General features: G+C 41.7%; 1 protein-coding gene across 1 annotated transcript in view; it reads right to left on the bottom strand.

Moving 5' to 3' along the window:
* Nucleotides 1–4,800: 4,800 nt before the first annotated feature.
* LOC116979077 (TNFAIP3-interacting protein 1-like) overlaps nt 4,801–20,138 on the bottom strand; it is a 51,164-nt gene continuing 35,826 nt past the window's right edge. Inside the window, exons 6-8 of the mRNA XM_033030525.1 lie at nt 18,683–18,928; nt 14,855–14,980; nt 4,801–8,581 (exon numbers count right to left, since the gene is read on the bottom strand). Coding sequence (XP_032886416.1) covers nt 8,327–8,581; nt 14,855–14,980; nt 18,683–18,928 — 627 coding nt within the window. The 3' untranslated portion in view covers nt 4,801–8,326. The remainder of the gene's footprint in view (nt 8,582–14,854; nt 14,981–18,682; nt 18,929–20,138) is intronic.

Below are 20,138 nucleotides of genomic sequence, written 5' to 3'. Positions count from 1 at the left end.
GATGATTCATGATCACATTGAATGAGGGGGTAGGTTAGCTTTTCCTGCTCAAAATCTTTTGAGTTCTTATACTTGCAAAGTTATCAACTAGCAGCAGCCTCATTTCAGCCTTACAGACAGAAATGACATTGATAATGTGCAAACAAGGCATTTGTTTGTTACTTCCAGTGAAAGAAGCAAATTCTGAAGCAGGTTTCTCAATGGTCAGTGTGGACTCGGGGGGCTGAAGGGCCTGTTTCCACACTGTATCTCTATACTAAACTAAATTGCAATCAAACTCAATTAGCTTGAATTTTATTGCAGGAACATCTGGGAAAAAGTGACTCTGCAGAGGCTGAAAAGTATGAGGGAGCACAAAACAGCCAGCAGTGGAGTTTCCAAACGACGTAGGCAGCATTGGAGTTTAGGATTGAACCTGGGTTTGCAGAGCTGCAGGGACCCAGGTTCAATGCATGGCTCCTCAGAGGTTACAGCAGGTGATGGTTCTTATTAACTGAGCCATCCATTACTAAACCGGGCTGCAAACCCGTATTCAGTGGAATGGCAACTGGAAGTGACGTCCTGACAGTGTCAGCTCTCTGGGTTGTAGCATCTTCTGATCACCACTCAAGTGGAACATATGAGGCTATTTTAAACTATGACTGCTGCCATTAGACAAAGGACATGATTCTATTGTTTGCTGTCAGGAGCTGAGCCAGGTCCTTTCCACGTGCTATGCTTTTACGTTTCGCAAAAAAAGAGGAAAGATAGGCCCGTGTGGGCATCTTGGGGAAAAATTATGTTAACAAGTGAAGCACAGTGGTAGTGCTGTAGTCTCTGAGCTGCAGGGAACCAGGTTCAATCCTGAACTCCAATGCTGCCTATGTCGTGTTTGCATGACCACATGCTTAGCATTGGCCTTCAACAAACAGGGTATTGAGTGAAGAAGTAGAGATAATATGTTATGTACAAGACATTGGTGAGGACGCATTTGGAGTATTTGGAGGGGTGGCACGGTGGCGCAGCGGTAGGGTTGCTGCCTTACAGCGAATGCAGCACCGGAGACCCAGGTTCAATACCGACTATGGGTGCTGTCTGTACGGAGATTGTTCATTTTCCCCCTGACCTGCGTGGGTTTTCTCTGAGATCTTCGGTTTCCTCCCACATTCCAAAGATGTACAGGTTTGTAGGTAACTTGCTTTGTAAATGTAAAAAAATGTCCCTCGTATGTGTAGGATAGTGTTAATATGCGGGGATCACTGGTCAGCGCGGACCCAGTGGGCCGAAGGGCCTGTTTCCGCAGTGTATCTCCAAAACTAAAGGCTAAAACTATTGTGTACAGTTTTGGCCTCCCAACTAGAGGAAGGATGTCATTAAACTGGAAAGAGTGCCAAGAAGATTGATGAAGGTATTGTCAAGACACGAGGGATTGAGCTCTGATGAAATGTTTGGCTGGGTAGCGATTTATTCCTTGGATTTTGGGAAGCTGATCTTATAGAGGTGTCTAAAATCATGATGAAATTGATAGAGTGAATGCACAGTGCCTTTTACCCAGGTTACAGTAAGCAAGAATCAGAGAACATAGGTGTAAGGTGAGCGGGGCAAAAATAATAGGAACCTGAGGGGCAACTTTTTTACTGGGAGGGTGGTGGGTATATGGATTGGGCTGCCAGAGGAAGTAGTTGATGCAGGTACTATAACTGCATTTAAAGACATACGGGCAGGCGCATGGATAGGAACGATTTCAAGAGATAAGGGCCAAATGCATGCAACTGGGACTAGCTTAAATTGGTCAGTGTAGACGAGTTGGGCCTTTTCCTATGCTTTATGACTAGATCTAATTCACTAAATCAGTCACTTTAACATCCTCTCTGTTTCATGTTTCACCATGATTCAGGAGGCAAACTGTTGACCCTGTCATTCACTTGTAGTGCTGGATGCCCCTGGACACTCACTGTTAAACCAGCATCGGTTTGCATCCTGCAAAACAAAATCAGCACAGTCCTAGAAAATAGAAAAGTTCAACCATGTAAAAAAGGGGCCTGTTTTGCAAAAATGTATCCTAATGTTTGGAATATTGGTAATTAAATCATGAAGATAACAAAACATTTTGATTATGTTCAGAGGGCTGTCGTCCAATAGATTTGATTACGCTATATCTTAATCATGAACATATTAGTATCTGCTTTCTAATCTCTGAGCTAATGCTTATTAATGTCCAAAAATTGCATGAATCCATTGTCTGCACCCTCTAAGAGCCTGTGCTAAGAAATATCTAAAGCAATGACACTCCAGTTTCAAGCCTGCTGATGTTAGGTTTCTTCCTTTCTTATAATACAAGCTGGTTAATGTATTATTTATACACGGTGCTTTGTGTGTGTGTGCATTAGTATGTATATCATTGTTCGATGTTACACTCTACATTCTGGGCTATGGATTTTATCTGGCCATGAAGATACTTTTGTTATTTTAAAGTTGTGCACCACAGCACCATCCTGTGACACAGTAATGTACAAGCATGTTTAAAACAAGTAGAATTTTAACTCTTCTTCTCGATAACATGCTATTCCTATTTGTGGCTATCACATTGGCCTAATGAAATTGACGTTGTGTTGAGGGACCCCTCCAATAATCCAGTAAGTAAAGATAATGAGTAGCTAAGTACTGTGATTCAGAAAAAATATATATACAAGTAGATTCTCACTTGTATAGTGCGACCATTTTGCTGCAAAATACCTTTAGGTATTTAAAGAGCAAATCTAAAAACATGTTCATATACCCTGTACATAGACGTCCAAATTATTGTTGACCTTTTCATTGGAGTGAAGCATAACATTGACCACATGATCCATGAGACCAGTAGTAAGATACAACAATGTTGTCCCTCCTCCAAAATGTAATAAGTGCTAGTTTACACCAAAGATAGACACAAAGTGTAAGAGTAACTCAGCGGGTCAGGCAGCATCTCTGGAGAACATGGATAGGTGATATTTTGGGTTCTGAAGAAGGGTCCTGACCCAAAATGTCACCTATCCATTTTCAGAGATGCTGCTGAGCTACTCCAGCACTTTGTGTCTATCTTTGTCAGTTATCCAGCCTGGAATGGAGGGCGTTAAGACCATAACCGTCTGATTTAGTTATTATCGTACCTGGAATAGTGTTTTTCATTGGTATAGCATTACTTGGCTTGGAAATACAGCAGCTAATTTGTAGCTATCCAAGTTCCCATGAATAGTGGTGCTATTTTGATCATATAGTCAAAGTTTATTAATATTAATTATTAAAAAGTTGCCAATTTATTGGGTTAACTCCCTTTCTCTTCAGAATTGTATTATGGATCTTTTCCCATCATTGGAGAGGGCAAATGGGATTGTAGTTTAATGTCTGATAAGAAATTGGAGTGAATCTTATACCTCGAACTTTCAAACCCAGTGGTTTAGGAATGGGAAAGATGGCACAAATTTGAAAAATTCTCAAACCTGAACCTAACCCATCTCCAATGTAATCATTTCCAAATCTAGAGTTGTTAATGGGTGAGCAGCTCTTTTAAAGTTTGAAGTGAGATCAAGATCCCCTGTATGATTACCAAGTCTCTATTTGAGTTTCCAAGGCTTCAGGAAGCCCCCGTAAAGAGGTGAGATGAGTGTAGGTTGCAAGAGAAATTATGACAGCCAGGACTACTGTGGGCCAGGACTACTGTGCGTCCCACCAACCTCCCTTAAAGCAGCACTACCTCACCCCCTCACCAAGACCCTACTTGGGGCAAGGGGTACAAAGTCCCTTGGGAATCAGACCCCAACTTGAGTATAGGTATCAGTAACTCAGGCTAGACTCTCTCCTGCCCAACTTCCCCTTCCAGCTTTGACTCAAATCTGCTTGCTCTGAAGTACTTGTCAGCTGACTGAAACCGAAACCTCTCCAATAAGCACATTTCTAGGTATTGAAGGAGCTGGTAAATTAGAACCCCACAGCATTGGGATATCCCAAATCCATTTGCAGAGACTTCCCTATTTCTGTACCCCATCCCTCTTGCAAAAAAAATGAACATCACTGTATGACTTCCCATTTACTTACTGGACCTACCCAGTGCATTGTGTTTCATATGTGAAGGAATGCCATATCCCTCTGTATTGCAGCACATTGTGAACTTGCTCTATTTGGGCGATATTTTGCTTTTCCATGATCCTCAACATAATAACACATTGAGTTTTTTTGGCATCTTCAACAGACCCTCAATAATCAATTTTCTGTTTAGGTGTTGGGATTAAGTTTTGTAGTGAGACTTGAAACTTCAATCATGGATTCAGAACCAAGACTAATTCCACAACATGTAGTTGACAGTATTTATGTGTGTGGGGTGGAACTTTACAAAAGTAATGGTCATTTGTGAAACAAAAGGCAGAAGATGCAATTCCATTCTCCTATTTCTTATCCGGTGCCATGCTATGCCATACAAGGCAGAAATGATGTCCTTTTCAAAACTGTTAATCACTTCTGGTTTTGACAGTAATGATTCAAGCTCCAGCTTCCCATTGCCTGGAAGTGTCTTCCAGTGGAAATTGTGGGCAATGTCCACATAAGGAAGGAATGGAAAATGAACCGTAGGCTCAATTTTAAAATTCTCACAGGAAAATATTTAACTTGATTAAACTCTGTTGGGAAGTAAGAGGTGTCAGTCTTCCTGAAATCCTAGCACACCATAGGGAAGTGCATCTTACTTAAATTGAAGGAAGGAAAATACAGACAATCCAAAACAAAACTCGGTAAAATGTGGTTACCATCATATGACATTTGTAATTCATATTTAAGTTATGCAATCCATTGATCATTAGTCAGAAACTTTATTGTAAGAGAAATATATAATCAGTTAAGTATCTATTTATATTACATATCTTGTGAATGCAAGCTTTGCAAAAGAAGCAATGTAAGAGATAACATACACCATTTTACATTGCATCTGTAAAAAAATTAAAGTACCCAGCTATTCTCCCACAGCACGCCCGCCCGCCCACAAGTGGCATTGAATTCAATACACTTCATTTGTGGTGTGCATCTCAGCTGTGCCGTTAGTATTCTAAGGCACAGAGAGGGTCCCCACAAACTGCAGAGATGATTAGCTTTGCGCCAACACACAAAGGAAAGGCATTTCAACTTCATCTAATAAAAAAAATCATTAAAGATCTGTCCCTCCCAGGACAACAATGCAACAAGACATTTATATATTTAACCTTTCAACAGGCTTACAGAACAGGGAAAAGATAAATCAGAAGCTTTGACATTTCAACAAGCAAGTCGCACAAAAGCTGTGAATGCCCATGTACCATACTTCTTTATAACCTAACAAAAAAACATTTAAGATACCATCTTTCACAGCCCGAGTATTGAATGATGACGATAACATTTTCAATTTTTTTTATGTTGGCAAAGTAAAATGGCATAATGTTTGCCATAATACTTAAAAGGGCAGTCAATATAACTGTGCTTCCTTGATGCAGCCCAAATAAATCAAATGGGATGTGCCTCAGCTACATTCAAGTTATTTTTCTCTTTGCATCAGATTCAAGTTCATAGATTCACAGAGTGATACAGCTTGCAAAAAGGCCCTTCGGCCCAACTCATCCATGCTGACCAATTTGCCCCATTGAGTTAATTTTCTAGATAATTACAGCTGAGAACACCATTCGATCATAATTTGCATCACAAAATGTTTTATTTTGAGAAATGTGTGTAAAAAGCAGAAGTGTTAAAATATTTCCCTGGAGTGCCTAGTGCGTTAAAAAAAATATGACCACCTGCACGCTACAGTTTGAAACTACATATGGGAAGAATAAGCTTATATTTAAAAAAAATAACATTGCTGAAATTGTGGAAAATGCTGCAGATCACAGATGACTGGTGTTAAGATTATTTTTTTGTTCAATAATAAAATTATTCCAGAGACACCAGAGTCAGTGCCTCAGTCCTTTGTTTCTTCCTCATTCTGGTATCATTTGTCCCTGAATAAGCTAACAAAGTTCTTAAATTATTACAGAAAGCACAAATATTATTAACTCCTAATGGAGTCATATTAGATACAAGTTACAAACCATACTCTGGAACATAATCTTGGAATCCATTTATATGTTCTACACGACTGTTGAAACCAATAGAAACTTCTCAATTTTGCACCCAAAGTTTTCATGTTTTAACAGTCAATGACCTTGTGCACAAAAGGCTACCACGTTAAGTTTGTTACAAACACAATATAGGCTTACCCCCATTTTATTTGATACATCTCCCCAAGTATATAGTTAAACAGTAGATACATGAAATAATATGTAAATATGAATGGTAGAAATAAAGTACAGCATTAGCAAAATAAAGTGCATTTTTAAAATTTATATTAGATAGAAAGCATTGCACTTGTATAGCACATCGCAGCCGTAGAGAAATTAAGCACTTTACACTTCAACTTTTGAAGAGTTAACCCTTGCTGTTTAGTAGAAGTGAATGCAGCTGATTCACTCAACAGAAGAGATTCTACGAACATCAACAAAGTAATTATCAAATAATCCTTTCATTTTATGTTACTTTGAAGGGTAAACCTTATCCAGGTTAGAAGGCTTTCATTTAACATGTGTAGAGTGAATCAACTTGGAAAAGGTTCTTTAATTTCTTAAACGTTTTTAATGAACTGGTTGTTGTGGAGAGGGCAGTGGAGGCCAATTCACTGGATGAATTTAAAAGACAGTTAGAGCTCTTGGGGCTAGCGGAATCAAGGGTATGGGGTGAAGGCAGGCACAGGTTACTGATTGTGAATGATCAGCCATGATCACAATGAATGGTGGTGCTGGCTTGAAGGGTCGAATGGCCTCCTCCTGCATCTATTAGTATATCTGTAATACTAAACGATTTTAGTATTACAGATTAGTATCTAGATTAGAGTCTCTAGAACATCAAGTTTGTACTATGCCTCTCACATGAAGAAATGTTAGTTGGTAATTGCAGGTAACATTACCTGGAAACCAAATATGAAAGCATGTTTATGTAACCAGAAGTTGGTTCTTTTCTTGATTAAAGAATGGCCACAATCTAACCTCTTGCTGGGGAACTCCCATTCGTGGGACGACATGGTGATCAGAAAGGGGGCGTGAAGGAAGTTGAACACTTTATTGTATTTTAGTATCTTTTGTTTGCCATTCAAGGTCTTAGCAAAAGGATTTGAGTATAGGAGCAGGAAGGTTCTACTGCAGTTGTACAGGGTCTTGGTGAGACCACACCTGGAGTATTGCGTACAGTTTCGGTCTCCTAATCTGAGGAAAGACATTCTTGCCATAGAGGGAGTACAGAGAAGGTTCACCAGACTGATTCCTGGGATGTCAGGACTTTCATATGAAGAAAGACTGGATAGACTCGGTTTGTACTCGCTAGAATTTAGAAGATTGAGGGGGGATCTTATAGAAACTTACAAAATTCTTAAGGGGTTGTACAGGCTAGATGCAGGAAGATTGTTCCCGATGTTGGGGAAGTCCAGAACAAGGGGTCACAGTTTAAGGATAAGGGGGAAATCTTTTAGGACCGAGATGAGGAAAACGTTTTTCACACAGAGAGTGGTGAATCTCTGGAATTCTCTCCCGCAGAAGGTAGTTGAGGCCAGTTCATTGGCTATATTTAAGAGGGAGTTAGATGTGGCCCTTGTGGCTAAAGGGATCAGGGGGTATGGAGAGAAGGCAGGTACAGGATACTGAGTTGGATGATCAGCCATGATCATATTGAATGGCGGTGCAGGCTCGAAGGGCCGAATGGCCTACTCCTGCACCTATTTTCTATGTTTCTAAGCCTTGTTCTTTGCAGTTAAGCAGATATGTGTATAGAAACCTAAATATGACCACTTTTGGAGAAGTAATTTAAACAGACATCTATTATACATTAAGTTGTTCTTAGTGACTTTCATGTCCGAATGGACCATTTACTTTTGCCAAGATCTGTCCTGCCCATCACCATTCTCTATAGTTAGGCTGGGTGGCGAGATAGTGAGCAATCATATGGTGATCCACCAGTGCTAATTACCAAGCTACTGTTGACAAATAACACAGATGTCAGTATAGCATTTTAACTTCAGTATTAAATTAAACCATTAGTGATCTAATACAAAGTGACCTTTTTTTACAGATAAAATGCATACACATGATTCCATGTGTACGAGTCGTTCTAAATTTGGAGGGCATGAAATTCACTCATAGTTATAACTTGTGCACCATATTTACTGGTCATGATTTTTCTCCATTTGTAATAAAGGACATCCATGTGCCAGATGTCCCAGAATTCTGATAGTAATCTTTTCAGTAAAACCTTCCAAAGCTCCACTCTAATGATAGTCAATGGAGTACGGTACCGCTTGAATCTCTGCACCTTTACATCTATGGTGGGTTGAACAGCTGGAGTGTCGTTCGACACAATGCTTGCTGCATGGTGTTTTCTTGATGTCTGGAGATTTCTGATGAGTGTTGTTGCACCGATGGACAAGAACTGGCTCCTTATTTTCCGATTTACTCTTAAGCAGTCGCTGAAGTATTTGCTTATCAGACCTTTCCCTTTTAAAGTCATCCTCATAAATCTTGAGCTGGGAAAGTAAAAAAGAGTTAGTTTTTTATTGCACTTTACAATATATTCTGTTCCTCTCTATCTTTGTCCCTACTCCAACTCACGCAGCTAGGTTGTACAAAGATCAACATCCTTTGCAGTATGGGACGACCATTCACAGCAGAAACAAACATGGACAACCAGACATTTGACTGTGAAAATGCTTATCATTGCGGATTGTGGTCTTTCCCACTGAAGACAAGATAACAATTATGCATTAGAGGTAGTTATTAGCAAATAATAATGCTGCTACAGTAGAGAAAAATGAAGCTAAACAGGATATGTGGCATGTGGTCTCATGGATACCTCCGCACACATTATGTCATTACTACCCATATAGCCAGTCCCAGGGAATACATGCCTGATTAGATACATTAGGCTGCAAGACCTAAAGCCATGAAATATATATTCAAAGAGTACTAGGGGTGTTAGTAGGAAAATTCCTTCAAACCATGAAAATAATGATGCATATTATGCCAGCGTGGAATTTTGTTAAAAGTAATGTGTTTGGTTCATCCGTGAGGAGGAAGCCATTGTCCATGTATTCTGTGTGGAGAAGCTGTGAATGTGGTTAAAGTCAGTTGGCACAGTTGACATCAGTTAGACAAGCCACCTAAAAGGTGTGTTGAATGGAAGCAGACAGCGACTCAGGAACACAAAACAAAATGCCTTTATATGAAGAGATGGAAGATAAAGGAGGGCCTGAGAATGGAACTTCAAGGGAATGTGATTTATGGCTGAGCACATGTAAGGATGTTTGTTGCACACATCTACTGATTGTCCAGATCAGGAATTTCCAATTTAGTTTTGGTAGATTTATTGAATAATTTACTTGAAAGATGGCAGGGTAGTGAGTCCTGAGCACGATCATGCCTTGTGGGGTTCTTAGAAGCTTCTCATCTCCTGCAGTTGTGCAAGACCTGGACAGGTTGACAGGGTGAGGAGCCTGGCTCTTGGCGCAGGGCATCAATGTGACCAAGAGAGCTGCACATTTATTATGTTCCACAAGGTTGTCCCTTAGTGGATTAAGAGTGTGTGGACAGTGAGGGAAAAAGTTATCAACAGATGGGTAGGGAAGACAGGCCAGGTAGTGCAAGAGTCTCTCAGGTGCTTTTCTCTCCATACTTAACCAGAATTAATCTAGTTAGGAAAGAATGTGCCATGGGGTGGCAGAGCAAGAACCAAGTCTATGAAACAACTGGTGACTTAGCAGCGTAGAGGAAGAGAAGAAAAATAGTTATGATGTGGAAAATATTTGTCAGTGAGGTGTTTTTGGGGCCATAGACACAATTTCAGGGTAAAGGTAATAGGAATTTCTGATGGACCACACAGTTAATAGTCAGAGGTCTGGATCCATGCTAACAATATGGAAATAACGTGAGAACAAAGGACGAGGACCTCTGGGCAAATTATACAGACAAGAACAATACTAGTAAACAGGACCTCAAATAGGTTGAAATCTCTGGATTAATTGCACTGCCAGGCAATAGTGACCACAGGCGTTGAGGGATCGTTCACATTAAGATGTTGCTAAAAAAGATAGTGGTTTCTCTACTGCTCTGAATAAGGTGGAAAGTTCATTGTGTGAAATCCCCAAACAGCAAAAGAATAAGTCAGAGCCACAGGTTCTTTCTCTATATGGAGATACAAGGAACAGCAGATGCTGGAATCATGAGTAAAACACAAAGTGCTGGAGTAACTCAACAGATCAGGCAACATCTTCAGAAGGAATGCATAGGTGAGGTTACATGTCAGGACCCTTCAGACATTTTTTGAAAGATCCCGATCTGAAACATGCCCTATCAATTTCCTTCATAGATGTTTCCAGATCCACTTAGTTACTCCAGCGCTTTGTGTTATTCTTTCTATATATGTTTTTGCAAAAAATATATACGATAAAATGGGAATTACTCACTGAGTACATACTTTGTTCCAAGAGGCAGAATTGAATATTTCTAAAATCACAAGTGAACATTTCTTTGTCCCACTCTTCTTAATATTCACAGTAACAATTTTTGCATTGAAACATTCACAGCTTCCCACCGACTTGGTAGATATATTATTGTGGGAGTATGGTCACATCATGGAAATGTCATTATTTTTGCCTGGGCTGCAGTGAGTTGCAATTAATGGGGAACACGCCTACTGCAAATTTAAAAGAAGCAACAACCATAGCATCTCCTCCAACACATGACACGGTATCTCATCAATCAATCAATCAGTTTTATTTGTCACTTGAAATGAATTTGCCAGCAGCTGTACAATGAAAAAGAACACACAAAAACACAATAAAAATTGAACACAAACATCCACCACAGCATTCATCACTGTGGTGAACGGCACAACATTTGGCCAGTCCTCCTCCACTTTCCCCCGTAGTCGGGACCTCAACCCTCTGCAGCCGCCGCTGCGGGCTTCCAGATGTGCAGACAAGGTAAAAAGTCCAGATAAGTCCTGAATCGGTGCTTCCCTCCTGGAGACCGCGGCTTCAGGTTGGTGTAGGCCGCAGGCCAGCGGTCGAAGATTTAAAGTTCCCGCCGCGCCCCAACCTGAACACCGCAGACCGCAGGGCCGGCGGTCGGAGCTTCTTCTCCTCCCTGGTCCCCAACGAGGGATCCCAAGCCCAGGATGCCGCGCCGGCCGGAGCTCTGCGAACTGCTGCTTCAGGCTGCCGCGGGCCAGCGAAGGGAGCCCTCCCCTCCGGCGAGCCCTGGCGAGGCTCACCCGCTCCATGCCGAGAGTCCACGCTACGCCCGCCGCTGAAGCCCTGGGCGCTTTTCCGGGAAAGGCCGCACCGATCCTTGCTGCTAGACCACGGGGGAGGCAACATGGAAAAAGTCGTGGAGGAGGCGACCGAAGCGGTTTCTCCCTTACCCCCCCACACCACCCCCCACACAAGACACACAGAGAGACATTAAAAACACACATTAAGACACACTAAAAAAACAAAAAAAGTAGATAAAACCGACACGCTGCTGGCAAGCCTCATGATCCAACGGTGACATTAAAATCATGACCTGTGCATGACTGCATTTCAGATAATATACAACTACTACAAATAAATAGTATTTATCCTGTCCCTATTCTGTTCAATGCTCTGGTTACAATGCAGAAGGAAGGGCTACATTGGTTCACAAAATGGCCGTGCATAACTTCACCGATGTAATGAAGGCAGTCTAGTTTTACTGACAGTGATTTTAATGCCGTTTGAAGTCACCCTATTTTACTGGCTTATAAAGGACTTTCACCTACCTACACAATGCCTTGACACAATAAAACAGCGAAGCACACTTAGAATGTGGGGAAAAGCAAAACTCAGTTTCTCAGCATTTGCATGAGCTCCATTGGGCTCCATAAGTCAAAATATGAAATGGGAAATAAACTCAAAGCAGTACCATAATTGAAATATTAAACCTTAGCTTCCAATGCTCCCAGTAGCGCAAAAGCGAGGCAGCTATTTATTTTAAAAATGCATTTGCACTGAGCTTTGGTATCTCTCCAAGCAACCATGACTTGCCTGTGGGACAGGCGTCTCACACCAGTTAGAGCACAAACTAAGTGCAAGATCACTACACTGTTCTTCTGATTGATTGAGCAAACAGCACAGCCTCAAGAATGCCATTTCTGAGGACAGGTTGTGGAAACAAGGGGAACCCCTTCACTGCTTTTACAATAACAGCTTAACCAAGGAAAGTGATTTTCTGTAAATTAGAAAAATAACGCTGCAAAAATATGGTTCAAAGCCGTTCAATGTTCTTGCAATTTCACCGAAGCAAGCTTGACACTGGTTTACAAACAATGTGGATTTGTGACATTTCGGGTTGACTAATTGTGGTGGGTGGGTTCAAGAAAGCTACCCAACAGGAAGGGCAGGACAACCCCTGTCGAATGATAGATGGATACATGCGAGGGCAGTTTTTAATAGGCAGATGGTTGGAAAACAGATCAGATGAAAAATCAATAGGTGTGAGTTAAGGATAGAAAAGCTGTGCATGGTGAAGCCAGAAGTAGCAATGTAAGTGGAAGGGAATAAATAGGTGTGCTCAAGATGGGCACGGGGAAGAGAGGGGGGTATTAAGTTAGTTACTTAAAATAAGGTAAGATACCGTTTGTTGTCATTTGAACCTAAGTTCAAACGAAATTACATTTCTGCAGTCATACAAACAAGAAAAAAAACAATTAACATAAACATCCATCACAGTGAATCTCCAAACACCTCCTCACTGTGATGGAAGGCAAAGTCTTGTCTCTCCACTGTTCCTTATTCTTCTCCCGATGTTAAAGGCCCCGCGGCGATGGTAAGTCCCGCGCCGGGCGATGTAAGGCCTTGCTCCGGGTCTTGATGTTGGAGCCCCCGGTGGGCGATGGTAAGTCCCGCGGCCGTTAAAGCCGCATTGGGCGATGTAAGGCCCCGCCCTGGGTTGTTTTTAACCCCGCAATTCGGGACGGAGAAGTTGCCGTTGCTGGAGCTCCGAAAAGCGGTCTCCCACCAGGGACGCGCGAGCTCCCGATGTTAACGTCCACCGGGCCTGCAGCTGGAGCCTCTGAGCTCCGAAGTCGGGTTGCAGCCGCGCGTCACCACAGCTCTCCAAGCTCCGAAGTCGGTCAGCTCCGCGAAGGTGAGCCGCAGGCTCCACGACTGGAGCCCCAGGTCGATTCCGGTTGGAGGCCGCTCCACGGTGCTAGGCCCCAACGACAACGGAGACCCGACAGGGAAAGGTTGGGACCCCGTACAGGGAAGAGATTTTAAAGTTTCCCCCACCCCCCCCCCCCCCACCCCCATATACATATCTAAAAATAATATATAAACTACAACCAAAACATACACTTAACAGGACAAAAGAAAAAAAAAAGACAGACGGACTGCATAGGCCGCTGCCGCGAGGTGCCGCCATCTTACTATGTTACTAAATTGGAGAATTCAGTGGTGAGTTGTAAGCTACCAAGCAGAATATGAAGTGCTGTTCCTCCGGTTTGCATATGGCCTCATTCTGGCAATGGAGGAGACACAGGACAGAAAGGTTAGTATGGGAATGGAAGGGGCATTAAGATGGTGAGCAGTGGGGAGATCCAGTAGACCGTAGCAGTCCAAGCGTAAGTCTACACTTGATCTAGCCACTATAAAGGAGGCCATGTCGGGAGCAGTAGATGATGCTAGCAGAGCCTTATCTACATCCCAAGGAACAGCAATTCCCCAATTTTAGGTATCTAATCTACAAAAAAACTTGTTTTTCTCCCCCCCCCCCCCCCCCCCCCCCCTTCCTTCCCTGTTGCCCACCTGGACATAACCATGTTTCCATTTCCGCTCCCTCCCTCATATATTCCTATATTTGGCTTCACAATTCTCAACACCTCTATCCTTACCTCGCACCTTTTGGCTTTATCTCTGGCCTTTATCCAACCATCTGCTTATCCAATCCCCCTTTTCCTCTATCCACCTATCATTCACTAGGCTCAGTTCCTGAAGAAGGGTTTCGGCCCGAAACGATGCCTATCTCCTTCGCTCCATAGATGCTGCTGCACCCGCAGAGTTTCTCCAGCATTTTTGTGTACCTTCGATTTTCCAGCATCTGTAGCTCCTTCTTGAACACTCAGTTCTACCCCTTCCAGCTTTCTAACTCCCAAATAATCCAAACGGTCCCAACCCGAAGCATCACCTGTCCATGTTCTCCAGAAATGCTGCCTGACTCACCGAGTTACTCCAGTACTTTGTGCCTTTGTTTATGTTATATTAAAACTTTAGTGGAAAATGAAAGAAAAAATATTGGAAAAAGCGTCTTCAACAGCCCCTTAAAATCTTCTCTTCATATTCAATATCCACTTTCTAAAGCACTTACCCATTCCTCTGTACGAGTGAAACTAGTGCCTAGACATTGCGTCCTGAAAGCTGAAAATGGGTATTAAGCATTAAAAATGGCATTGCCATGTTTCATTCCTCTCTTGAAGTGCAGCGTATCCGTGCAACAAGTTGTTGTCCAGGTCAGGCGCTCAAAAGTGGCACGACAACAGTTTTATAGAGGGAAAGGTCCTCATGCGAGTTTAGGAACCCTTCACAAAATTAGTTGGTATCCGATGAAATGTTGATGGAAATTGCAAACAGAAATAGTACCTCTCTACTGGTCTTCTGTCAAATACCTACTTCCGATGACCAAACAGATTCATGATGCATCAAAAGCAGTAACCAGAATTTACTTAAGGTCTGCATCATGGAGGGTGGGTGGTGATAGAGGGAATTAAAATGAGTGCAACAAACCTGTTCCTGAAGGAGGTTCATCTGCAAATACATATCTTCTGATACTTTCTTTAGTTTCTCATTTTCAGCTTGAGTATGTTGTCGATCTTTGCGCTCTGTTTTATAATCTGATTCAAAGAGCTTTGTCTACATTTAAATAAATAATGAAATTCAACATTGGATCAAATTTTATTCATTTCAATCATTGTTAATATAAAAAGTCACAAAAAAGAGAAAATTGTCCCCTCGGGTTTGAAAGGGCCTATAGTCTTTTTCAAAATGTTTAATGGTTTATTTCAGAGATCGTCTGCAATGCTAGCATCATTTTCACTCAGTCAAACTAGATTTTGGGATCGCAAACGAACAAGATGACACATTTTTGAAAAACTCACAGATTTTGATCCTGAATCCCAATCTGTCCACATTGGAAACAGTGGGAAACTTGGTGTCAATTCCTTCCTGTAGGCTCTGTGGTCCTCAAGGCCAATGTGGTCTGAGGGTTACCAGAGACACCTAGGACCTCGCCAGTCAGCCACAGTACCTGGGAGATACCTACAGTGGCTTGCAAAAGTTTTCATACCCCTTGAACCTTTCCACATTTTGTCACGTTACAACCACAAACGTAAATGTATTTTATTGGGATTTTATGTGATAGACCAACACAAAGTGGTGCATAATTGTGAAGTGGAAGGAAAATGACACATGGTTTTCAAATTTTTTTACAACAAAAAAACTGAAAAGTGTGGCGTGCAAAAGTATTCAGCTTCCCTGAGTCAATACTTTGTAGAACCACCTTTCGCTGCAATTACAGCTGCAAGTCTTTTGGGGTATGTCTCTACCAGCTTTGCACATCTAGAGACTGAAATGTTTGCACATTCTTCTTTGCAAAATAGCTCAAGCTCAGTCAGATTGGATGGAGAGCATCTGTGAACAGCAATTTTCAAGTCTTGCCAGAGATTCTCAATTGGATTTAGGTCTGGACTTTGACTGGGCCATTCTAACATTTGCTTTGATCTAAACCATTCCATTGTAGCTCTGACTGTATGTTTAGGGTCATTGTCCTGCTGGAAGGTGAACCTCCGCCCCAGTGTCAAGTTTTTTGCAGACTCTAACAGGTTTTCTTCCAAGATTGCCCTGTATTTGGCTCCATCCATCTTCCCATCAACTCTGACCAGCTTTCCTGCTGAAGAAAAGCATCCCCACAGCATGATGCTGCCACCAGCATGTTTCACAGTGGGGATGGTGTGTTCAGGGTGATGTGCAGTGTTAGTTTTCCGCCACACATAGCGTTTTGCATTTAGGCCAAAAACTTCAATTTTGGTCTCATCTGACCAGAGCACCTTCCTCCACATGTTTGCTGTGTCCCCCACATGGCTTGTGGCAAACTGCAAACAGGACTTCTTATGGCTTTTTTTCAACAATGGCTTTCTTCTTGCCACTCTTCCATAAAGGCCCGATTTTGTGGAGTGCACGACTAATAGTTGTCCTGTGAACAGATTCTCCCACCTGAGCTGTGGATCTCTGCAGCTCCTCCAGAGTCACCATGGGCCTCTTGGCTGCTTCTCTGATCAATGCTCTCCTTGCCCGGCCTGTCAGTTTAGGTGGACGGCCATGTCTTGGTAGGTTTGCAGTTGTGCCATACTCTTTCCATTTTCGGATGATGGATTGAACAGTGCTCTGTGAGATGTTCAAAGCTTGGGATATTTTTTTATAACCTAATCCTGCTTTAAACTTCTCCACAACTTTATCCCTGACCTGTCTGGTGTGTTCCTTGGGCTTCATGATGCTGTTTGTTCACTAATGTTCTCTAACAAACCTCTGAGGCCTTCACAGAACAGCTGTATTTATACTGAGATTAGATTACACACAAGTGGACTCTATTTACTAATTAGGTGACTTCTGAAGGCAATTGGTTGCACGGGATTTTATTTAGGGGTATCAGAGTAAAGGGGGCTGAATACATTTGCACGCCACACTTTTCAGTTTTTTATTTGTAAAAAAATTTGAAAACCATGTATCATTTTCCTTCCACTTCACAATTATGCGCTACTTTGTGTTGGTCTATCACATAAAATCCCAATAAAACACATTTACGTTTGTGGTTGTAACGTGACAAAATGTGGAAAAGTTCAAGGGGTATGAAAACTTTTGCAAGCCACTGTAGACACCAAAATTTTAGTTCCTGTTTAATCATAGATCTTGAATAGATCATGCTGACATGGGCTTCCCTCCTGCAATCACAAATCAAGATGACCTTACATGTGAATTTACTTGCTCTGGATGCGAAGGCCTCCAATTGCACACTGCTGGGGCCTGGCCTCTCAAGTCCTTTAATAGCTTTAACATACGACAAGGTCCTACCTCTAGAGTTATTGGCTGCATGGAATTTAAAGGTTTCTGAAAGCATCTGACATCCCAAACTATTTAAGGATTAAAAGAAAGAGAACAATTTTCATGCCTTGCTTCCAGAAAGCAATTGAAATCTCACAAGGATTTGAATCCTGCACATCTAAGCTGGGTCAAAATCCAAGAGCTGATTCTCCAAACCACAAGGTATTGACAGATCAAGAACTCCATATTGTTCAGCAATGCATTTACATAGAAACATAGAAACATAGAAAATAGGTGCAGGAGTAGGCTATTCGGCCCTTCGAGCCTGTACCGCCATTCAATATGATCATGGGTGATCATCCAACTCAGTATCCCGTACCTGCCTTCTCTCCATACCCCCTGATCCCTCTAGCCACAAGGGCCACATCTAACTCCCTCTTAAATATAGCCAATGAACTGGCCTCAACTACCTTCTGTGGCAGAGAGTTCCAGAGATTCACCATCTCTGCGTGAAAAATGTTTTTCTCATCTCGGTTCGAAAGGATTTCCCCTCTATCCTTAAGCTGTGACCCCTTGTCCTGGACTTCCCCAACATCGGGAACAATCTTCCTGCATCTAGCCTGTCCAATCCATTAAGAAAGCCTTCTGAAAGTCCAGATATAACACATCCACTGGTTCTCCCCTATCCACTCCCCTATCCACTCTACTAGTTACATCCTCGAAAAATTCTATAAGATTCGTCAGACATGATTTACCTTTCGTAAATCCATGCTGACTTTGTCCAATGATTTCACCACTTTCCAGTGGTTGCATCAGTCCCAGATTTTCCCTTGTTTTGGACTGCTGCCATTTATCTACAAAAGCCAGCCTTTCGTTCATGGGCATAGGACTACTTTTGGATTTGAATTATCTGTAGTCAACAGCTTACACTACAATCAGTGGCTGGTCTTGGCTAACAAGAATGCAAAGTCCATAGAGCTGTGTCTGTGCAACAGTTTGTTTCTGTTACATGAATATTCCGAAACAAAAGAATTAACTGCTATACTGTCAGTCAGATACCGCTGCATGTTTAATTTTTTTTTAATTTTAGTATTCGGTATTTAGAGTATAAAAAGAGTATAGAGTGTTTTATTGTCATATGTCCCGAAACAGAACAGTGAAATTCTTATTTGCAGCAGCACAACAGGTATGTAAACATAGCTTTAAGGTAAATGAAAGGCAAGAGTGAACAAAATTCGGATGGTAAAAGAGGTCAGATTCTTTCATAGGTAGACAAAGATGCTGGAGAAACTCAGCGGGTGAGGCAGCATCTATGAAGCGAAGGAAATAGGCGACATTTCGGGTCAAGACTCTTTTTCAGATTCTTTCATTGTTATTTTCAGTTGTTTGCTCCCTAAAGCAATGCTAGGCTAGAGATGGCTATCTTTTTAATATTTTTTTCAGCTGCATTTTAATCGGAATACCACTGCAGACTGAACAAAATGAACAAACTCCTAGAAAATAAGAATTACACCCTACCTGACACACAAGAGCAGCCATTTGATCCAGAAGCTCTTTACACCCTTTCTGGGAGATCTCATAGGGAGATACATGCTGAACCACATCCGGCTTTGTCAGTTTGCATTGGTCTTGTTCCTTTGACTTTGCCAAGACCCGCACATGTTTTGCCGGTGAGGGTGCAGCTTCCTTTTGATCTGCTTCTTGTTGTTGAGGGCCATTGGCAGCTTTTTCATCGTTTACAATTGGTCTCCATGGCTCATCTTTCTAAACAAGATGCACACACGAGAAGTTCATACGATGTCAACAGATGTAAAACCTAGCTTAGAATTTGTGGTGCCTCATGATGTTAGTGGCAAATGCTACAAATTAGATTATTATTTTCCTTAATCCTCCAATTACATACTTAAGAATTGTCAGAAGAGTCAATCAAAAAGATCATAAATTCAGAAATTATAGGAGCTGAATTAGGGCATTCGACCCATCGAGTCCATGGCAATTCAATCAGGGCAGATCTATCTTTCCTTCTCAACCCAATTCCCCTGCCTGCTCCCTGTAACCTTTGACATCCTTGCTAATCAAGAACCTGCAAGAACCTATCCATTTAAAAAATATCCAATGACTTCGCTTCCACAGCTATCTGTTGCAGTGAATTCCACAGTTTCACCACTGTCTTTCTACCAAAATTGTTCCTCATCTCCTTTCTAAAGGTATATCCTTTTATTCTGAAACGATTTAGTGAGCACAGTCAAGAGCATTAGACAGGTATTCAAGAAAGCATGGAATGAGACTAAACTGAACAATGTGTTCTGTAATAGAATCTTGTAAAGGGACATTAGCACCGATCTGATGAAGTCAGAATGGGTAGAAGTCTGTTTGGATGAAATGCTCTGGTCACATTTAATGTAACTGATGAGTTTATTCTGAAATAAAACTGAGCATATCAAACAGCAAAACCTAAAATGCGGGAGGAACTAAACGGATGAAGCAGCATCTGTAGAGGGAATGGATAGGTGACGTTTCAGATCGGAAGCCTTCTTCAGGACCTTTCCCTCCACAGATGCTGCCTGACTCACTGGGTTCCTTCAGCACTTTGTGCTTTGCTCAAGATTCCAGCAACTGCAGTTCCTTGTGACTCTGTGTGACCTTCTTAATAGTTGCTTGACTCTGAACATTTGAGTATTTCTTAATGCCTATTGTGCCTGCAGCAAAAGCTCAATTAATATTAATAAACAAATAACATCACTCCAAGGAAAATCAAAGCATGTTCGGCATTCGGAACATATATGCTGTTAGTTAATCATGATTTAAAATCCAATTACGTCTCTGGAGGAAGCCCCCACCTCAGGCAATCAGCAGATAGTTTGAATAATAATTCTGGGAATCGAGCAACATCTGAATTGCTCAGAGTCTGTTGTTGATAATTCAGCAAACTCAGCCCAGACAAAAAGGAATGTGTTTATGATAACTAGAGCAT

This window comes from Amblyraja radiata, chromosome 12 (genome assembly GCF_010909765.2).
Source record: "Amblyraja radiata isolate CabotCenter1 chromosome 12, sAmbRad1.1.pri, whole genome shotgun sequence".
Taxonomy (NCBI): Eukaryota; Metazoa; Chordata; class Chondrichthyes; order Rajiformes; family Rajidae; genus Amblyraja; species Amblyraja radiata.
This window is presented reverse-complemented; position numbering and strand designations above follow the sequence as displayed.